Source organism: Palaemon carinicauda, chromosome 41 (genome assembly GCF_036898095.1).
Source record: "Palaemon carinicauda isolate YSFRI2023 chromosome 41, ASM3689809v2, whole genome shotgun sequence".
NCBI lineage: Eukaryota > Metazoa > Arthropoda > Malacostraca > Decapoda > Palaemonidae > Palaemon > Palaemon carinicauda.
Window position 1 is genome coordinate 29,740,202 of NC_090765.1, and position 23,364 is coordinate 29,763,565.

Sequence of the window (23,364 nt, forward strand, 5' to 3'; positions counted from 1 at the left end):
AGTGCACACATACAAATCTCTGTAGGCTACAGAAAAAAAATTATTTGTTCTGTTAGATGTTATTTTCTGCGTTATTAACATTGTTTCCTGCCCTTGCTGTTCCATGTACTGACACCATACCATATTAGTATGCAGTAGCAAAGTGCCTATAGATAATTGGTCTGCGAGGGTAGTCATAGCTGTGTTTTGAAAAATTCTTTTCAACTTGTAAAACGTTTAACTGATGTTAACGCCACCACTATAGGCATTACTACTAAGGTCTTTGCAGCATCCTAGATGCGATCAGTCTTTAGTCTTTTGATATTTCCATCTTGTTAACTTCTTTTAAATATTACTTCTTAGGATAATGCAATGTTTTTCCCCAGTTGCACTTTGTTGCTGTAGGGCCTCCTCAGTCCTAGCGTTGATCTTAATGGCCCACTTCTCTCTCTCTCTCTCTCTCTCTCTCTCTCTCTCTCTCTCTCTCTCTCTCTCTCTCTCTCTCAGATGTTATTTCTGCCTTCCATGATTTTACCATGATTTGGTACTGTTGTTTTTGTTTGCTTAATTATATTTTGACAATCATTGAGATATTTCTCTAGCAGTTATAAGTTCCATGCCCTTAGATTTCAGGCACTTATATGACTTGCTGAAAACATTGTTTATGAAAGGGAAACATGAATTGCTATTTATTTTCCTAACTTCTAGATTGATAACTTAATTGTTGAGACATTGCCCTCTTGGTTACTTGAATTTTTGGTCAAAATGTACAGTATTAAAGTTAAATGTGGGATAAGTTGGTAATATTGCATTTTTACATGACTTTCATCATGGATTGGTTGAATATTTGTTTAGACTTTAGAATATGCATCCCATGTAAAGTTTGTGTTTACATCATTGGGCTGTAATGCAATATCCTATAATTTTCACCTTTATTAAGAGTTTAAGGTATTTGCTTGATTTTTTTTACCTCTTTGTCAGTACAGCACTGTAGTTTTACTCTTCAAATTAAGGATTTTTTAACGACATCTCCACCAAAGAGTAAGAGAAAATACTCTAATGTAACTTATTAGGACAAAGTATCTCATGAAGCGTTGTGATATCCCATCTTTTCTCTTTTGGATTTTAGGAGAATGGTTGATCAATGCATGATCAATAGTAGTAGTCTGTGTTTTCCATGCCTCTTAGTTATTAGTTACTGTATGAAGTACTTAAAAGTTTAAATCAGACAACTGCATAGTCTGTGCAGGTATTGTTTATAGCCAGGTTGATTTGTTTTTCTTAACCATTTATTGCATCTCTTCCATAATTATTGTTCACTTACAGACCATGATTTGGGAATGGTTTACAGTTTGTTGACAATTCAAAAGTCTCAATAGTATTAATTGGGCAACTATTCATAGTTCAGTACTGTGCACTGTGTATGCTGAGTCTCATTTGTGTTTTCAAAACTTTATTGTGTTATGCAATCTTTTATTTATGTACATCCTGTACCATTTTAATATTCCATCATTTTTAGATATGGTACAGTATATGATTAAACATTACAGTACAGTATGCCTATTCAGGAATCTTGGTTGTAAATGTAGATGGAAGCCAGTCAATTATGTATAGTCTTAAGTACATTATAATGTCATTTAACACCCTAATTTTTGGCCCAATTTTCTTTTGTCTTAATTAGTCTCTGAATATTATTACAGTACAGTTCTGTATTGGGATTGCAGATTTTTTTTTACTAATTTGTAAGTATGGTACTTAGGATTGTCAGAATAGCCATGTCCGAAAAGACCATCTGCTGCGGCTGGTGTCACGTCTGGGACCGGCTATCGACCAGTTGGTGAAGCTTCCACGACAGTCAATATCATCCCTGTTGGGCACAGGATCACAGTCGTTACTTCGGAAGGAGGAAGGCAAGTGACACCTCTGCAGCATGATATTTGTTTTTAATTTTCTTGATTTATTGTAATGCATTATTTTTAGTCGTGATGCATTGCTTTTCCTTTGGAAGAATGAACAGAATTCTAAATATCGGCTTGTAGAAAGATGTATGAAAGGGTATTCATGAATGTAATTTTGTCTTGACCTTGACAGATTTATGAAAGGGTATTCACGAATGTAATTTTGTCTTGACCTTGACAAATTTATGAAAGGGTATTCACGAATGTAATTTTGTCTTGACCTTGACAGATTTATGAAAGGGTATTCACGAATGTAATTTTGTCTTGAGCTTGACAGATTTATGAAAGGGTATTGACGAATGTAATTTTGTCTTGACCTTGACAGATTTATGAAAGGGTATTCACGAATGTATTTTTGTCTGGACCTTGACAGATTTATGAAAGGGTATTCACGAATGTATTTTTGTCTGGACCTTGACAGATTTATGAAAGGGTATTCACGAATGTATTTTTGTCTGACCTTGACAGATTTATGAAAGGGTATTCACGAATGTAATTTTGTCTTGACCTTGACAGATTTGTGGAAGGGTATTCACGAATGTAATTTTGTCTTGACCTTGACAGATTTGTGGAAGGGTATTCACGAATGTAATTTTGTCTTGACCTTGACAGATTTGTGGAAGGGTATTCACGAATGTAATTTTGTCTTGACCTTGACAGATTTCTGAAAGGGTATTCACGAATGTAATTTTGTCTTGACCTTGACAGATTTGTGGAAGGGTATTCACGAATGTAATTTTGTCTTGACCTTGACAGATTTGTGAAAGGGTATTCACGAATGTAATTTTGTCTTGACCTTGACAGATTTATGAAAGGGTATTCACGAATGTAATTTTGTCTTGACCTTGACAGATTTATGAAAGGGTATTCACGAATGTAATTTTGTCTTGAGCTTGACAGATTTATGAAAGGGTATTGACGAATGTAATTTTGTCTTGACCTTGACAGATTTATGAAAGGGTATTCACGAATGTAATTTTGTCTTGACCTTGACAGATTTATGAAAGGGTATTCACGAATGTAATTTTGTCTTGACCTTGACAGATTTATGAAAGGGTATTGACGAATGTAATATTGTCTTGACCTTGACAGATTTATGAAAGGGTATTGACGAATGTAATTTTGTCTTGACCTTGACAGATTTATGAAAGGGTATTGACGAATGAAATTTTGTCTTGACCTTGACAGATTTATGAAAGGGTATTCACGAATGAAATTTTGTCTTGACCTTGACAGATTTATGAAAGGGTATTGACGAATGTAATTTTGTCTTGACCTTGACAGATTTATGAAAGGGTATTCACGAATGTAATTTTGTCTTGACCTTGACAGATTTATGAAAGGGTATTCACGAATGTAATTTTGTCTGACCTTGACAGATTTGTGGAAGAGGTACCGCACCTTATCAGACGTTCTTGTGAGACGTCACAAATGCCCTCCGCTGGAACCTATAAAAGTTCGTGGACCTCCATGTCTTGCTCAAACACTCCTAGGCCGGGAGCTCTTAGGAAATTTAAACCGCAAGCACGTCGTTACAGAAAAATTTTATAAGCGGATACAGCTTTTCCTCCGTTCCATTGGTCATCTTTCGGCTGTATATTGTATGCTTTTTGACCGTACTGGAAAGTAAGTGTAAACTGTAGATTCAGTTTTCTTTGTAACCTATAGTTATATAATTTGGATACTTTAACACTGCCACTGTATATGATTTATATGATTGACTTTTTAGCGTTCCTTACAGAAGTACATGAATTTTATAGCTTGAAGGGCTCTTATAGAGTACTGTAGTGGAAGTAATTTTATTTGTGAAGGTATTTACAATCACAGACAATGAGTTTGGCCAGTGCTATTTCATAATAGAGTTGCTGTTATCGAAATTAATTTTTTTTAGGAACGTCTTAGAATCCTCTATTGTTGCTTTATTTTTTTTTTTATATAGATAACTACGATCATTAATTTTTGTTTTACCAGCAGTTTTTTTTTTTCTTTAGATTGTTAAAGGTACAGTATTATGAATCTATTTTCTTTAGAAATGTTAACTCAAGTTAATGCAGATGGTTAAAGAAATTGTAATTTCTTGGATACTGTGGTATTTTGGTATTGGTACTTTTTAATAGGTATTTAAGTGAATCGCAGTTGCAGTTTATAAATCTTAACTTTGCAATGAGCAAAAAATGTAGAAGTCCCCCTACACTATAGGTAAAGCCGTAATTTGATTAATAACCAATGATATGTTGTTTTGCTTGATGACTCTTAACTTATAAATTGTTTTTCCCCTGTTTTTCTAGTTTTTTCTCAATAAGCAGGTATTGTGTCCTTTAGGATTTAGGCCCCACCATTTTCTTCGTCATCTTATTCCTTTTAAACTTCCATATTTGTTTAGATAAAATCTCTTGTCTGTTTGTCTGGAAGTATCATTGTCATGCCAAAAGTATTTATGGAGCCATTTTTAAACTATTAACATGTCTTCATGTTAGGAAATCCAATGAAATTTCATCAGGACGCTATTAGAGTATAATGTACATTATATTTTTCCTTTTTGTTTTTTAAGATTTGCCTCACGTACAGCATGTATATTACCATAAGGCTTTATGTTCTATAATGTTTTGTTCATTAATGAGTCAGGAGTGTTTCATATTCATGGTAAGCTAAACTGTTCTCAGGTACATAATAACAGGAGCTGATGACATGCTTGTTAAGATATGGAGCACTCTAGATGGCCGGTTAATGGCGACACTTAGGGGTGCATCAGCAGAGATATCAGATTTGGCAATTGACAGTGAAAATTCATTAATTGCTGCTGGTTCGTGTGATAAAATCATCCGTGTATGGAGCTTGCAAACTCTCGCACCGGTAAGTAATTTTTTCATAAATTGTTATTTTACTGTTCATAGCAGCTAATGATAGTCATGGCACTCAGGATCCTACCTTAAGGTTATGGTATTCCAATGTACTTTTGATTAGCTTGAGACATCTGTTGGTGTATTAAGAAACTACGAGTTCTTTCATGATAGGCCATCACCAACCAATAGATAATTTTTGTAATGGAAGACAGGTTAAAATTGAGGCTTCTTTCAGCTTTTGTACTGTAATTTGTTTAATCCCAGTCACTTTCTATTGCTCTCTTGTACATAGATGATTTTGAATGAATGTTGTAGTATGGTTGTATTTTTGTGAATTAACATAAGGATTGAATTCTCTGCTTTTCTGTGAGTTTATAATAGTTAATTTTTTCTTCATAAGAATTAACTCCTCAAACTGTTGGCATATGCCATAAGTTTCCAATGTTCATTCGTGCTTTCTAAAACTATTCTCATCACCTACATATAGTTATTCCTATTATAAACATTTTAATTCCCTGCATCAGTATGTAATTACAATATGGTATAAAGCTCTTAAGAACCTAATAGATACTCAAATAAAAAGATAATTATGTAGTATGGAGAAAACTAAAGATAAAAGGTTTATTAACAATTTCATGATTCTCATCTGATGTGGGGTGACTCCATAAGAAAAAAAACACTGTTACATTTGTGCTTAAACTGCTGAATCATGGTTGAGCTTGCTTTTAAACTTTCAAGATATCAGCTGTTTTGTACAACTATGACCGAGGGCGAGGCCATGTACCTATTTCTTAACTGTGTCTTGTTCTTTCTATTTACAGGTATAACTATTAATTTTCTTTTCCATATTTTGTTGTTCCCCTATATTCACTCTTGTCTTTCTCCTTTTGCAAACCCATTAGTTTTATTACCTCTATCAACATCGTTAGAAGGAAGTTTGATTTACCCCCTGTTTGTGTGTTCGTTTTGTTTGTGAACAGCTTCTTGGCCACAATTTTAATCATAATGTAATGAAACTTGCAGGGATTTTAAACTTATGTAAAGAGCTAGAAATTATTACATTTTGGAAGATCAAAGGTCAAGGTCATGGACGAGCAAAACGTCCATATCACGTAATCATCCATAAGTTTGGACATCCTTGTCACAGAGACTTCAAAATTGTTTCATATTTCAGTGTATGAAAATCCACGCCAATTAATACATGATAAGGTCAAGGTCGAGAAATTGGCTGCTGTGGTGGAGGTCTGCGCTCTACTGAGTGCCCCTCTAGTTGCTTTTGCATTTTTTCTTTACTATCAACACTGAAAACATGTTATACCAAAGCTATTCAAACTTATTTTTGTGTTCCTTGCTTTGCACTTGCATCCACAATCTTTTCTCTGAACTCTTACTTCACTCTATCCAAAAATAAGTTGAACTTTCTGGAGACACAACACAACCTTCTGCTTTAAAATTTTTCACATACTTGTTTCATAAGACACTTCATCAATGCATTTTCCTGTCTTAAATCTAACCTCTACCAGTCTTGTGATGTGTTTTATGGCAAAAGAAAAAGAATGATAGTTATTCTGGGGTTTGACTAGTCTCTGTCTCTTGTGTATCATTCTCCTTGGCAGTAGCCCGTCAACTTTTTCTTTTCAAATCTCCATGGCTTCTTTGTGGCAGTGATATTGACGCATGCTCCACTAACCTCAAGGAATCTCTCTCTCTCTCTCTCTCTCTCTCTCTCTCTCTCTCTCTCTCTCTCTCTCTCTCTTGTACAATTATTATTGTGTAACCCAAGATTCTGTCTCTTATGCCTTATGCCAGGACCTTCTCCTTCCCTTTCTCAAATTATCTTCTTAGTACTGTATGTGGCATGTATTATACAATCCATATATTTTTATTTCAGTGCTTTTCAGTTAATGCTGTGAATATTTGATACACAGGTGGCAGTTTTAAGCAGTCATACGGGAGTAATTACTGCTTTGCAATTCTGCCCTGCTCCAGATAATGAAGGGGTTCTTATTTCTACGGGTGGAGATGGTTGTGTTTGTTTTTGGACATACATCAGAAGGAATGACGATGTTAGATTTGAGTAAGTTTTTTTTTATATTTGCTAATAAATTTTAAACTTTTGTGATGGTTATGTTAACCCTTTTACCCCCAAAGGACGTACTGGTACGTTTCACAAAACTCATCCCTTTACCCCCATGGACGTACCGGTACGTCCTTGCAAAAAAAATGCTATAAAAATTTATTTTTTTCATATTTTTGATAATTTTTTGAGAAAATTCAGGCATTTTCCAAGAGAATGAGACCAACCTGACCTCTCTATGACAAATATTAAGGCTGTTAGAGCAATAAAAAAAAAATATATATACTGCAAAATATGCTGGGGAAAAAATAATCCCTTGGGGGTTAAGGGTTGGAAATTTCCAAAGAGCCTGGGGGTAAAAGGGTTAAGTAGTTTAACCATTTTATTTAGATAATCTGTAGCCAATTTTTCTTAATAGAAGGGTTAATGTAAAGTAAACAAGCAGAGGGAAATTATATGATTTAATCAAATAGTACATTAGTGTGGGTTAGGGAGAAACCAGGTTCAGGTAAATTATGAAGTAAATTTTCAGTATCTAATGAAAATGAGTATGCGTAAGTTCATTGTACACCTTTTGGAAAATGGTTATTCATTGAAGAGATTCCAAGGAGAAATAGTGTTGTAACAGGAAATTTTTTGTGTATTTTTTATTCTTTTTTTGATATTTATATATAGTATTACTTTAAAGGAGCACAGTACAGGGTAGATTGATAGACTTGTTTATGGTGCAGTAATGATGGATTTAGATAATTCGTTAATTATGATTTTAGGTGCTTATGTTGCAGGGGTGTAAATTAATTTTGCTTTTAGTACATTACATGTGTGTTTTTATGAATTTTACCTTTGTAAGATGTTTCTGTAATCTCAGGAGAATAAATTTTTATAAAGAATCTGGGCATGACTTGTTTTTGTATAATTTGAAATTAATTATTTTACCTTTTTTCATCTGTGATAAAGCTTTGTAGATTTTCATTTGTATTATTCAACTTTTTCAGCTTAAAACCATTAAAAGTGAATGAGAGAATTCGTCCAGGAAATGCTCAGCTTATATGTGCGTCATTCAGTCATGGAGGAAACTTTTTAGCTGTTGGTGGTGTTGACCATTTTGTAAGGTGAGCTGTGTTAATAGTAAACTTTTTTTAAGTTTTACAGTACCTTTGCCTTTCAGGGGGTTAGTGTTGACAATGTACTATACCTATATTACATAGGGTCTTTGCAGTGTCCTTTTTTATAGCTTTTTACTATACGTCAGTTACCGTTACTTTTCTTCCATCATGTCCATGTTATATGTGTAACTTACTATCAAATATTAATTCTATAAGAACTTATTGGGTTGTCTATTAAATTTATTATTCCTGATTTAGATATTGATCTGTGGCACATTGTTCAATTAGTTTGTTATTCATGTTACATAAGATTTTTCATAATTCTTACCATCCTTTACATTTAGATTGTCCTGGACAGTACCGTCGTGTTCGTAATTCTAGGTATACATTAAATTCTAATAGTCAGACCTTCTCCACAGTATTCTAGAAGTTTTATTCCAGTTGTGACCAAGTTGTGGAATGATCTTCATATATGGGTAGTTGAATCGGTAGAACACCAAAAATTCAAACTTGCAGAAAATGGTTTTATGTTCAACAGGGTGACATGTCTCTTTTTATACTTTATAAATGAAACATGGGTTTTTATGTTGTTGCTGTTCTTGAAATATTTTATAATTGTTCATTAATTTCATATAGTTTATTTCATTATTTCCTTTCCTCACTAGGCTATTTTTCCATGTTGGAGCCCTTGGGCTTATAGCATGCTGCTTTTCCAACTAGTGTTGTAGCTTAGCTAGTAATAATAATAACAATATTCCATATAATTTTTCTTTCATTAATTGGTATATCTTTGCATACATCTATAAAACACCAGCTTTTTTACCTCAAAACTAACATCCCTTGTAGGAGGCCCAAATGCAAACTTTATTAGTTATGGCCAAGCTAAGAACTTCATACATACATACACCAAAGGCACTTCCCCCAATTTTGGGGGGTAGCTGACATCAACAATGAAACAAAACAAAAAAAGGGGACCTCTACTCTCTACCTTCCTTCAGCCTAACCAGGGACTCAACCGAGTTCAGCTGGTACTGCTAGGGTGCCACAGCCCAACCTCCCACATTATCCACCACAGATGAAGCTTCATAATGCTGAATCCCCTACTGCTGCTACCTCCGCGGTCATCTAAGGCACCGGAGGAAGCAGCAGGGCCTACCGGAACTGCGTCAAAATCGCTCGCCATTCATTCCTATTTCTAGCACGCTCTCTTGCCTCTCTCACATCTATCCTTCTATCACCCAGAGCTTTCTTCACACCATCCATCCACCCAAACTTTGGCCTTCCTCTTGTACTTATCCCATCAACTCTTGCATTCATCACCTTCTTTAGCAGACAACCATTTTCCATTCTCTCAACATGGCCAAACCACCTCAACACATTCATATCCACTCTAGCCGCTAACTCATTTCTTACACCCGTTCTCTCCCTCACCACTTCGTTCCTAACCCTATCTACTCGAGATACACCAGCCATACTCCTTAGACACTTCATCTCAAACACATTCAATTTCTGTCTTTCCATCACTTTCATTCCCCACAACTCCGATCCATACATCACAGTTGGTGCAATCACTTTCTCATATAGAACTCTCTTTACATTCATGCCCAACCCTCTATTTTTTACTACTCCCTTAACTGCTCCTAACACTTTGCAACCTTCATTCACTTTCTGACATACATCTGCTTCCACTCCACCATTTGCTGCAACAACTGACCCCAAGTACTTAAACTGATCCACCTCCTCAAGTAACTCTCCATTCAACATGACATTCAACCTTGCACCACCTTCCTTTCTCGTACATCTCATAACCTTACTCTTACCCACATTAACTCTCAGCTTCCTTCTCTCACACACACTTCCAAATTCTGTCACTAATCTGCCAAACTTCTCTTCTGTGTCTGCAACCAGTACAGTATCATCCGCAAACAACAACTGATTTACCTCCCATTCATGGTCATTCTCGCCTACCAGTTTTAATCCTCGCCCAAGCACTCGAGCATTCACCTCTCTCACCACTCCATCAACATACAAGTTAAACAACCACGGCGACATCACACATCCCTGTCTCAGCCCCACTCTCACCGGAACTTCATGGCTTGTAGAAACCGAGAAAAATTCTCAATGATCTGAGCTTTAGGAACAGTTGGACTGGAGTACTAACATTAGGGTGAAAAAAAAGATAGCAGAATAACCTAATAGATAAATGTATGCATCCAAAAATAATCATGCTAGTGAAAGAAATTAGTATAGATTTCAGTCTGCAAAGCCTGTACTGCAGTTTAGACTATTCCTGCACAGATACAAATCAGTCATTTAATTGGGTTAGTTCGGGTGCAACTTGTTACAAACCGTTGAAGAATTATCAATGATTTTGCAACCTGGTATGATTGGATCACCCTCGTAGAAGTCTGTGCTTGTGGCTTGGATTCCACTCCTCTTTTGGTTGCTGCTGTGAATCGTTGTTTGTTAGTGACCTCGTCTTCAACACTTATATTCTTTATCTTCTTCAGTATTAGTGTGAAGCAAGTGTTCATGCTTACTTGTCCTGGTGTTGGGCCACCCTTCAGATAACTTTGTGAGCTGCATTTGACGTTGATCCTCATCCCATTTGTTCTTTGTGTAAAGGACATAGGTACTCTTTGGATTCTCATTGTGACACATATGTATGGAGTGGTTCACCTCCCAGTGGGAGAAGTTCAGCGGATGCAGGAATAAGGCGCCAGGAGGTATCATTCTCCTCCAACTGCCTCAGCCTTGAAGGAGTATAAGAAGCTCAAGCCTTACCTTTCAAGTCCTGATCTTCCCTAGTCTGATGCTTTGTTACAGTCTCCTGGAGATTCGATAACGGAGGATGACAATCTAGTTTTTGATAATGTAGTTTTTCCTGTCCTTAGCGAGGGCAAGAATTTTACCTCAGATCATGATCCTTTAGTTTCTGTCTTTATTACAGTTGTGGATAATGTGCAGGCCAATGTTCATCAGTTTTCACCTGAATTTGGTAATCCTGCTCGTTCGCCATCCCCTCCTACAAGTGTGCTTTGCTTATATGAGTACCTTTTTATCTCTGAGTAGGAGACCTAAGAGAGCTTTCTGGTTTTGTTCCAGAAGTTTCCCTTGTGCACATAATGCACAAATCTCTTCATTGCATACAAATGCGTGCACCTCATTCTTCAGCTGTACGCCACCATTCTTCCTGTTTGCCACTATCGCAGTTATCAGGGATGTACTATTTTCCTCCTACAACATCATCGGAACTTCCTGTTACTCCTCAAGATCCTTTAGGTCCATCTTTTCATAATAGAAATACTGTAGTGATATTTCTTTCCCAAACAAAACCTTTGTACAGAAAGCTCAGCATCATTTGGGAACTAGTAATGGCTTGTCAGCATGTCTAAAATCATACAAGCAAATCTCACAAAGCCTTGGAGACACTTTTGCAAACTTTTGCTCATCCAGAGTGCACTGCATTTTCTGCTGCTAGCACTCCATCTGAATGCGCCGCTGCCATTATGTGCTCACCTGATGTTCACCCTGTATGTTCCAGGGTTTTCCTTTACCCAGAGCCTTGCCCTCCCCTCAACTAATCCATTTAGAAGATGGCTATCATTCTTTAGTGCATTATCAGTCTCAGAATTCTGACTATAGAAAAGATTCTTCTCTTTTAGAGGTTAGAACATTGCGCCAGTCTACTAGTAGAATATGACTAGAGGATTCTTATCTCCCATTCCCGAAAGTTGCTCCTGCTGCTGCATTGCATTGTGCACCTTCAGCACCTAACCATTTGAGACATTGCTCTCCTCCAACGGTTGTAGCCGTCCATAAGCTTAGACCTGATCCCAGAATTTCTAGCTCTGGGAAACCTGAATATTTATAGGGAGATTATAAATTGCACAAAATTGAGTTTTCTAGTTTATCAGTTGGGAAAGAGGTTAGCCTCTGCTGCCTCCTCAACCATTTTATGCTCCATTGTTCCGATGTGACATTTCCACGAACTACATTCATAGGAGGTTCTGGAATTTTCCCAGTCTCAACCAGAAAAATCCAAATAGACCTCCCTTCTAGCTCCTTACTCCCAAACTGCAAGGAAACGACCGGAGGTCAGCTCAGTCCATGCGTACAGGTCAATGTACCAAATTGTGGCCACGTGTGTTCCACTACGTTCCGCGAATGCTCCACTTCCTGGGACCAGCAAACTCCATTAGCAGAGAGATCTCTGACTGGCGGCCTTCCACTCTGCTCTGTTCACCTTGGCTTTGCCCACCACAGATGACGCCTTGCTGACCCACTCCTCCTAGCCCAGGGACCACACTGATGGGCGCTGCTCTTTGTTCAGTTCCTGGGACTGTACCTTGCGCATGAACATTTCTGAGGCTTTCGCTCGTGTCCCTGGACAAAGCAGCTGCCCACCAATGTCTCAGGATTATGATGGGCTCTTTAGAGAGGCTTCCCCCATCGTAGCGTGGCGTCCTTCTCCCGTCACAGTTTTCCCCCTGATGTTGGAGCCCAGCAGTTCGTGCCGCCCTCCAAGGACAGGGAATCGTCTAAGAGGCCTTAGAACTAGCTTCTTGGTGTTGCTACCTCATGTTCTGAGCGTGCCGGTATCAAGAAGAGATCAGAGGACCTCGTATTTTTCACTCGGCCCACCGCAGACATCTGAGCCATTTTGGCTGCTCCAGCCACCCCAAGGTCTTCGCTTCACGGGAGGATCTTCGTTTCCTCGGATTGGCATCAGGCACTTGGTCAGGTCCCCCTAGAGGGACGTGTAGTTGCTCTGCCCTCCAAGGAGTTGTCGTTTGCAGAGGGACGGATCCCACTCGTCATCGTGGAAAAGGATTCTTCACCTCAGTGGGAGGAGACTGAGAACCGTGACAGGATGAGAAGGGCCGCCTGATCACCTTCGTTTGATGTGTCCCTGAGCAGTTCACGTCACATTCCAGGAACAAGCTCACAGATAGACAGTAAGAGGTAGTGTTAGCCGCTGCACAGGTTTTGGAGGTACTGGTGCAACTATGGAGGGCCCGTCCTGTCCGTAGGCGCTCCTCCTTCCTGGTTTGCCGGAGCCTAGAAGAAGCGACACTGTTCCTGCCGCCATGGCTCTGCCTGCTACAGAGGACTTCGCACTCCTCCTTGGATTGCCAGAGCTCGCTGCCTCAGCTCTCCCTGTTACAGCGGGCTCCACTCCTGTGACTGACCGAGTCCTGAAGGATTTTGCTCCGCTACCTACTGCACAACTCCTGTTGCATTGCGTCTGCCCACTATGCTGTTCTCCGCTCCCCCTCTCATTGCTACCGGAGCCCAGCACAAGGGTAGCACCGTGTTGACCCTGACACGGCTATCGCTGTCTCAGCTCTTCCCGTTACAATGGAATCCGCTCCGACCCATCCCGCTCTGCTCAAGAACCACACCGTAGACTCACTCATTCTTCACTGGGGACTATCGACAGATGACCAGGTTTCACTAGACGAATCTTTTGCATTCCGTAGAGTCATTGCCTTGTTCCTACGGCGCAATGATTTAGTAAATATGCACCTTGAAGGGTTACTCAGCGAGGGAGATTTAGTAGTGGGCCAACAGGAAGTCTGGCTGCCCCTGAGCCTGCCCTGGTCGCTGGCCACTTCTTACTTATTTCCAGTGTAGACAGTGCCATTGTAGGCCCAAAGAGCTCCCTACGGTCTCACTGGCTAGGCTACGGGAGCCCTTAATGCGAGCCGCTACCTCCCCATCTTTCGGGAGGGGAATGTAGCTGCTACCTCCCCATCCTCCGGGAGAAGGATGGAGCCACTTTTCTCTAGTTGAGCCCCAGAACTCACGAAGCAAGCCGCAACCTTCCCTCTTCTCCAGGAATGGGATTAAATCACTCTCCTTCTCTGGCTACTTTGTCACCTACTCCAGATGAAACAATGATCCTAGTCTTGGGTAGTGCCATAGCCTCTGTACCATGGTCTTCCACTGTCTTGGGTGAGAGCTCTCTTGCTTAAGGGTACACTCGAGCACACTATTCTGTGTTATATCTCTTACTCTTGTTTTGTTAAAGATTTTGTAGATTATATAGGAGATATTTATTTTAATTTTGTTACTCTTCTTTAGATATTTTATTTTCCATTTTTCCTTTCCTCACGAGGCTATCTTCCCTGTTGGAGCTCCTGGGCTTATAACATTCTGCTTTTCCAACTAGGGTTGTAGCTTAGTAAGTAGTAACAATAGAGTCTGAGGGTGCCCATTGCCCCAGGCCGAGTTACCTGCCTCAACCAGCACCCCTGCCCTCTGGCAGGAGGGTAGTCCCCAGCAACACGGCTCTCCTCTGGAGTCACCATCGCCCTTACGATACCCACCACCAATTGTTATCCCCATAACGGTAGCTTCCTCTGGAATTGGTAGGACCGGAGGCTTTCTTCCCCTTCAGACTCCACAGATAGAGGTATGCTTCTCGAGGGTGGAACTGCGCCAATCCTTTGACGGTACAAGTCTTGAGGGAACACTACCGTATCTCTTTGCAAGATACCCTCCCTCCCCTCTTCAGGAACCAGGAGGCCCCCCCATTAAGCCAAAGGACCAGTTTTGGTGGAAGGTCCTATTATTATTATTATTATTATTGCTACTTGCTAAGCTACCAATCGTTATCCCCATAATGGTAGATTCCCCTGGAATCGGTAGGACCGGAGGCTTTCCTCCCCTTCAGACTCCATGGATAGAGGTATGCTTCTCGAGGGTGGAACTGCACCAACCCTAGGATGGTACAAGTCTTGAGGGAACACTACCGTATCTCTTTGCAAGATACCCTCCCTTCCCTCTTCAGGAACCAGGAGCCCCCCCCCCCCCCCCCATTAAGCCGAAGGACCAGTTTTGGTGGAGGGTCCTATTATTATTATTATTATTATTATTGTTACTTGCTGAGTTACAACCCTAGTTGTAAAAGCAGGATGCTATAAGCCCAGAGGCTCCAACAGGGAAAATAGCTTAGTGAGGAAAGGAAACAAGGAAAATTAAATGTTTTAAGAACAGTAACAATATTAAAATAAATATTTCCCATATAAACTATGAAAACTTAACAAAACAAGAGGAAAAGAGATAAGACAGAATAGTGTGCCCGAGTGTACCCTCAAGCAAGATGCGGAAATGGAGGGGAAGCCGGACGGCGAGTCACTGGGGTATTTTAGCCATCTCTTCCTGGCAGAGAAAGCCACCTATGGGTTGGAGACCGGTGATAGATATGTCCGCCCTTAACAAATTCATGCACTAGTGGACCTTCACGATGGAACCCGTAAGGACAGTCTTGGCGGCCATCAGGGAAGGGCACTGTAGGTTGTCCCTGGACCTGAAGGAATCATTTTATTAGTCCCAGTACACCTATCCAGCAGGATCCTCCGGGTCAAGTGGGGGGAAGAACGTTCCCCAGTTTCGGACCCTCTGCATCAGGTAGCCCACGGACCCGCAGGTGTTCACCAGTTTCCCTTGTGGACTTACAGTGCCTAATGATGCAACTGGTGTCCCAGGAAAAGTTTGTGCTTCGCTCCAGGATAAATCTCTTGCCAATCCAGTGGGACATCAGCAGCATGTTGAAGCATCCATTAGGGAATGTACTCAGCAAGTCTCCCCTTACCAGTCAACCAGGCAGGCCCTCCAGTGGTGAACAGACCGAAGAAACACCATGAAAGGAGTCTCTGTGGGACCCTCCTCCTCAGCTCCTGTTGTTTACAGATGCATCCAAGGAGTGATGGGAGGCTCATCTGTTAGAGCAGTCCCGGTCAGGGAATTGGACCCCCGAGGAGAAGGCTCTGTACATGAACGAATTGGAACTTTAGGGGCTCCAGAAGGCTACGGAGTTCCTGGGAAGCCTGGTCACAGGGAGGGCGGTAGCCCTAGAGTGTGACAATGCTAGAGGGGTGGCCAACGTCATGAACTGGAGACCTCAAGTCTCGTCCACCCTGCAACCTGACAGAAGAAATCCTAGGGTGGACTGTAGACAAGGGGACATCTCTTGGCAGTAAGGTTCATCTCAGGAAGAAGAAATGTGTTTGCAGATGGGCTCAGCAGGAGGAGCCAAGTTATAGGCCTTGGCTTATGCCAAAAGGGTCAGCTAGTTACATGGCCTTGTCCAACGAGGTGTGTCACACAGGGGGTGGATGAGCTGACCTTCTGCTTTTTCCCCTCCTTTGTAGTGAAAACCTAGAACCCCACAGTAGCAGACCCCAGGTTCGAGGAGTTTGCAGTCCACGCCATCCCGAAATCCGTTGTCAAGGAACTTCTCTGCCCGGTTCGAGCCGTCAGGAAATACCCTGTTGGTAGGGCGAGGCTACGTCCTGCCATCAAGAGCCTCTTTGTATCAACGGGAAGGGTGAAGAAGACAATCTATAGGAACACTATTTCCTTTTGGCTGCGGTTACGATCAGGAAAGCTTATCAGTCGGTGGGAGTCACTTCGCCAAAATTAATGAAGCTCCGCGAGATCAGAGGTACTGTATTGGCATGTAGATGACATTCTCCAAGAATATGGCAATCTGTCAGGTCTTGAAGAACTGCACTGTCAAATCCCTCTGTACTATTTAAGATTAGTTTGGTCGTGGTTGCACAGCAACGGATCTAACCGTGACTCAGTACTCTCATACTCAAGCTGAATGGAAGAGTATATCTTTTCCTATTCCCTCTCCCCACTTCACGAGCGAGTTCTGAGTATCAAATGAAGAATCACCCGGCCTTGGTGAGTGTGATCTTTTTTTGCAGGCATACCCAGTATGGGTTAGGTCCTGGCTTTTTGTTTGGGTTCTTTGTTGAGTTTGTATCCAGATAGTCGTCTTCCCTTTTGAGGCTGCTCCCCTCCTTGTTCACCTCTGTCACCTGTTCCCCTCATCAGCGTGAGTCTCCTATGAATGTAGTTTGTGGAAGTATACCGTATTGGAACAAATAACAAATTCATAGTAATTTGTATTTTTTCAAGCTAGACTTATTACAAACTACATTCAGGTTATTGTCTGCCCTACTTTCCCTGCGAGATTCCACAGGTGGGAGAGTCGTGTGTAATCAAGGAAACTGGATTGGCGTATTAATGCCTGCCATAGTCCGAGCTGACCTCTGGTCATTTCCTTGCACTATGGGAGTTGTGAGCTGAGTGGAGGCGTGTCCAGATTTTTCTGGCCAAGACTGGAAAGATCCCAGAACATCCTATTGAATGTAGTTCATGGTAAGTATAGATAAGAAAAATACAAATTATTAAAAGTTTTTTTATATTTCACCTGACTATGATGCATCTAACTGATTTTTCAAGATTGTCATCAATCTCTTCAGCTTATACACCAGAAGTTCAACGTGAGCATAAAGACGTTCCTGAAAAAGTGTAAAAATCCCAGCACCCAACAGAATCTAGACTTAAATCTCCATCTCCAGGCCCATCATTCTTAAATGTCAATGATGATTCTCCAGAATTTCCTTTGAGGCAGACTCCTCAGTTGTGACAAGTGTTGCCCATGTGGAAGTCCCTGCTTCAGGGCCAGGTGAAGGTTCCACATTTATGAAAATTATGAGTGTTTTTCACCATATTAATGGTCTTAGTGAAGCTCCTTGCTGTCTTGCTGATGGCTTCATCCCATCGGCCCAGAGTGCTCAACACTGATTTCATATTCCTTGGTCTCCTCAAGCTTGTGACCCCATGACTCAAATAAACAAGCAAACATATTTTGGATGTTGAAAATTCTTTTAAGAGCAGGCAGGTTGTATAAGTTATTTTCTCCTACGCTCTCATGTCAATATAAATTTTGTGCGAGAGGAAGCTCGTCCATAATCCTGTACCCGTTGACCTGGAAGTAGCAGCTTTGACACCAGAAATTCCAAGTAATTGCCTGGGTCAGTAATCCTCCACCTTTTCAGCACCCAAATTATTTAATTTAGTGTCTGCTTCTATGTCAGGATTTTTTGCCTGCTGTTGGCTTGACCACTGGTCAGGAGCAATGTCTTTTGTGCTGTGTTGGAGAATTTATCTGTCCCGAACGTATGTAAACCATATGAAAAACTTGTCCACTCTGGGGTGAAAGCTCTAGTATTCCTATTCCACCAGTGTGCCTCCATCTGGGAAAACTGTATTCTTGAATGAAGAATTGTAGGTGCATTCAAATTTTCCCGACACATGGCATCGAGAAACACGTTAGTTCTAGGTAATTATGTTTTTGGTCATACCTCATTCCTACCTGCTTAAGACACTGCAGCCCTAGAGAAGTGGGAGAAATCTAGCCAGACTTCCGTCTTAAGAAGAGCAGCTGCCATGCATTTTTCTGCTTCTCCCCCTGTGAAGTCTATCTTTTCCCCCCTAATCAGACAAATCTAGTTCTGCTTGGTGTGTGATCAAGGTTGTAATGTTCCTGAAGATGACACCATATGAACCTGTCTAAAATCTTTCTGTTAATGACCATTGGTTTGACTCCTCCATTTCCTCAATAATGGAAGTAACTGATGATGAGGATAGTTAGTTACTATGTCCTGTACTAGTCCTCTTTAGTCCTCCTAAAGAGGACTAGTATTTGTCGTCTGGGTATTCCCAACCTAATAGTGAGTATCAGATGAAAGAAAAATTGTGACTAAGAATGCTCATTTTTGTTGATCAGACAATCATGAAGCACACAAATATTTGGGAGAAAAGTCTCCTGGGGCTCCTTCCAAAGCACATAATATTTGTGGTGTTCCCGCAACCTTAGCGTTCTGCAAAAACCACTTGGTAGCCCAGGTGCTTAAAGTGAAAGTCTGGAAAAGACAGACAATCTTGACGGCACACTACATGAAGGATTACACCCACAGGTCCCTAGACAATTTTTCTGTAGGTCCTGATTTGGCTGCGAAACAATTGGCATAAAAACTTAGGTCCTGCCAGACATCTTGCTTAGTGTTGCATTATCAATTACTTCTAGATTTTTTTGGTTTGAGAATTGGATTCTGGATCTTTTTTTCTCTTGTTCTCCCTCCCTTTGGAGTATCTCCACTGATCAGACACTTATGCAGGTAAGCTCCACCATTATGGGTAATGATGTTTTATTTTAACACATCCTTCAATCTTACACCTTTGGCCGTTCTGCATGATTAAATCCTTTTTCCTCGGGTCGTGACACATTTGCCTATCTATGAGTCCCGAGAGGCTAGACTGCCATGTCCTTGCTACTTATCAGGACCAGTCATGACCATTCTAAATTAAGGGTCAGGCTGACCTAAGAAAGATCCCAATGATGATGCTACTCTCTTTGCATCAATTCCATCCCCTGAATGTAGATCTGGGGTTGGTGAATCCCTTAATAGAGATTTAGCCAAAGTTAGTGCATGGTGCAAATTATGGGGTATGAAGTTTAATCCTAATAAAACTCAAAGTATGATTGTAAGTAGGTCAAGGACGGTGGCTCCTCAACATCCGGATCTCAGTATTGATAATGTTTCTTTAAATTTGTATGACTTTTAAAATTTTAGGTGTGATTCTCAATAGCAAATATACTTTTGAGAAACATTAGGTCTGTGTCTTCTTCAATTGCACAAAAAATTGGCTTATTGAGAAAGTCTTTTAAGATTTTCAGTGATAAATCTATTCTGAAGAAGTGTTTTAATTCTTTCATTCTACCTTGTTTTGAGTGTTGTTCTCCTGTCTGGTGTTCAGCTGCTGATTCTCATCTTAATTTGTTGGACAGAAACTTTCGGTCTATTAAATTTCTTATTCCTGATCTAGATATTAATCTTTGGCACTGTCGTTCGATTAGTTCATTATGCATGTTGCATAAGATTTTTCATAACTCTGACCATCCTTTACATTTAGATCTCCCTGGACAAATCTATCCTGTTCGTAATACTAGGCAGGCAGTCAATTCTAATAGCCAGGCCTTCTCCATCATGAGGCTCAATACTACACAGTATTCTAGAAGTTTCATTCCAGCTGTTACCAAGTTGTGGAATGATCTTCCTAATCGGGTAGTTGAATCAGTAGAACTTCAAAAGTTCAAAGTTGGAGCAAATATTTTTATGTTGACCAGGCTAACACGAGTCTTTTTATAGTTTATATATGACATATCTGTTTTTGACGTTAATAGTTTATATAGGACATATCTCTTGACGTTGTTACTGTTTTTTAGAATTATTTATTGTTAATTTATTCTCATTTATTTATTTCCTTTTTTCCTTTCCTCACTGGGCTATTTTTCCCTATTGGAGCCCTTGGGCTTATAGCATCTTTATTTCCAACTGGGGTTGTAGCTTGGCTAATAATAATAATAATAAATTGATTTACAACAGTTTGTATCCAAGTAGGAACAAATAAAAATTTTTATCTTTTTATTTTTCTATGCTATACAAACGAGTCATTCAAGTTATATTTCCTGACCCTACCACCCCACAAGTTCTGACCAGAGACATAGTGGGATCCCAGCCACGAGCACCGATGCACAGGCCCGCATAGAGGTTGGATGATGCAACCATACCAGGTTGCCAGACCATCGATAATTTTTGAACTGGCTATAGCAGGCTGTGGCAGAACTGACATAATTAAATGAATTGGGATTTGTGTAGCTAGGAAAGATATAAATTATATTAAAGTTTGTAGTTTTTGAGGGACAAGCAATCATGGTGCCAATGGAAGTTCCTGCTAAAATAAAGCTTGTGGAGTAGCTTGACAGGAAAATTGTTTGTGAATAACTATTAGGAAAATTTAGGTTTATTGGAAAATTGCAATATATTACATGTTAAATGGTCCATACCTGAAAAACCTATTTTGTTGGTGCCATCCTAATTTTGGAATGGTAATGAATATTGAGAATTATCTCTGATGATATGACTTAGGCTCTAACTCTGCTTTATAATTTTACTTTGTAACATTGTTTTAACAATTTCCAACCACAATTTGTTACTTCACAAACCTTGTACATGTAATCGACCCCCAAGATCCAATTTTGCTAATGTAGTTTGTTTTTTATCTTGACAGAGTTTATCACTTAGGGGGAGAAGATGGAGTGGAGAAACTTTTAGAAGCCGAGAGACATCAGGACCGAGTTGATAGTATACAGTGGTGCCACAAAGGACTACGGTTCATCACTGGAAGTCGGGATGGCACGGCACTCATTTGGTATTATGAAAGACAGGGATGGCAGAATATAGTTTTGAACATGACAGAAAGATTCCCCGGGTAAGTTCATTTTAACGTATGTAAAATATAGTTATAAAGTGTGTAATAGTTATTTTATTCAAGTGAATGACAATGGGAGAGTAAAGATATTCACTTGTGATATACAAATTAACCTTCGTAATAAAGTTATCCGATTTAATAGAATTTGCTTGAACTTCCAGTGTGGTCCTTTATTTTGATGAACATTTTTTATATAATTTGATTCATTGTAACAAATTCAAAATTTTAATGATCATTTAAATTTGAATACCCAGCAATTCTAAAGCATGTTCTGTTGTAGAAAATGTTAAGTTGATTGTCAGTTTAAGCAGGTTATTTTTGTGAACATATATTTAACTATTGAGAAGAAAGGAATTACAATTGAAATAAAGAAGGGTTGAATTAAGAATATTTCAACTGAACATATCAGTATTCGAATTTGCTGATTACAAGCAAAGCCTTTTTAGTTTGAAAGTTTTTTGTGGTCAATTTAAAAGACTTTAAGTTTGTCTTGTTATTCTCCTTTCCGTCATAATCCAAAATTGAATTTAAACTGTTCCTGTGTTCTATCAAAGCAGAGAAACTCTTTTAGTTGATAAATGTACTTTTCTTTCTAGATAAAATACATTTCTTGGAGAGTTTGATAAGTTTTACTGGAAATTTTGCGTATTTAAGTGACCTATATTGGTATGTTTATAGTTATGGAACTAATTTCACTGGAGTACATTTAGTTTTAAGATAAGGTAAATAACATTTGAGGTATGAATATCTTCAAAATTTTATTTACTGTTGTCATATCCTTAATTTCTTCTCTAATTTTTCAAATATTTTATGAAATTTTAGTATGGGGGAAACATGAAATTGTGTAAATGAAAGAAAGGAAGAAAAATAGAACTATTGTATTAATTAAAAAATCATAATTATACCATTACAGTATTTACCAACTCAAAAAATATATCATATATGCTTGCAGAACTTAACTTACCAGGTAGTTGGCTGTTTAATTAAGGTTCCATTGAAGACAAACTTTTTCCTGATACAGGGATGACCCTCCACCAGAAGAAATTCGTCGATTGCAAGTAACTATGGTTGGCTGGAACAGAACTGATGAATATGTCATCACTGCGAGTAACGATAAGTGGTTGAGAGTATGGGAAAGTGCTACAGGTCAGCTGAAACAAATACTAAAAGGACACGAAGACAACGCATACGTTATAGAAGCTCACCCAAGTGAATCGAGACTTATCCTCACTGCTGGGCATGATGGTAATGATAAATCTCTTTCATTTATATATATTTTATTTATTCATTTTTTTTTTTTTTACACACATATACACATAGGTATTCCTCACCTTCCATTAGTAATTGGTTCCAGGAGAGGCAACTCAAGTCAAATTTACTTGTCACCAGGCTAAACCACAAATAAATTTTATTTATAAAGGCAATTTGAATAACATATGGTTAATAAGAATTGATTTAAGCTTACAAACAAATAAATGTCCATTTTTAATTTAGTACGGAAAACAAGTAATTTACTTTTATGAAGAAATGTACATCCATACTTGTAAATGTAGATGTTTACAATTTAGCATGTTTACAGTACATTACGGCCTCTTTATTTGTGAATTTGGTGTGCTCTAAGATAGTATAAAATTGCAGGATTTTGTAAGGTTGAAATAGAAAATTAAGTTATTAAAAAGAATTATTTTGCGATAGTATAAAACAAACCTAGTTGTTACATTTACCAATATTTAAATTCAATACCTTTGTTTATATCATGTATGTAGATGTGTGTGGATGTCAGCGTCAACAGCTGATTCATCTGTTCATATTGTTTGATACGCGTTTTAAAAAGGAACTGGTCGAGAGTTCATTGAACTGTGCTCTTCTTTTCTTCAACGATTACGTGATAGGGAGCGAAATCATATCAATACGCTATTAACTATATATGAGCATAATCATAATACCATCGTGACCTTCAAAACGGCTGACAACAAAACCAATATAAAAGCACACTGTATTGATAATAGAAAAGTACAAAGAAGTTCAGATAAAAAAAAAAAAAAACCAGGATTATTTTAAACATCTTTCATTACATATACATTATGCTCTCGGCTAAAGCTACGGATTAGCTGACGAAATCGAATGACGTTTTAATCCATGTTTACAGCCGAACATAAATTTAAGCAAAGTAAAAGTTTGTATTATGTGTAGTATTTATATGACTTTCTAACGAAACTAAAGATTTCTGTTAAATCTGTTCTATGTGTGTATAGTTTATTGAG

The 23,364-nt window shown here is 39.1% G+C and overlaps 1 protein-coding gene across 3 annotated transcripts in view; it reads left to right on the forward strand.

Annotated features, from left to right (window-relative positions):
- Nucleotides 1–23,364, forward strand: part of BRWD3 (bromodomain and WD repeat-containing protein) — a 128,523-nt gene that overhangs the window by 8,035 nt on the left and 97,124 nt on the right. For all 3 annotated transcript variants that reach the window (XM_068364453.1, XM_068364456.1, XM_068364455.1), the window contains exons 5-11: nt 1,739–1,889; nt 3,317–3,563; nt 4,601–4,790; nt 6,709–6,857; nt 7,853–7,969; nt 20,900–21,100; nt 22,122–22,345. In XM_068364453.1, the coding sequence (XP_068220554.1) occupies nt 1,739–1,889; nt 3,317–3,563; nt 4,601–4,790; nt 6,709–6,857; nt 7,853–7,969; nt 20,900–21,100; nt 22,122–22,345 (1,279 nt within the window). The remainder of the gene's footprint in view (nt 1–1,738; nt 1,890–3,316; nt 3,564–4,600; nt 4,791–6,708; nt 6,858–7,852; nt 7,970–20,899; nt 21,101–22,121; nt 22,346–23,364) is intronic.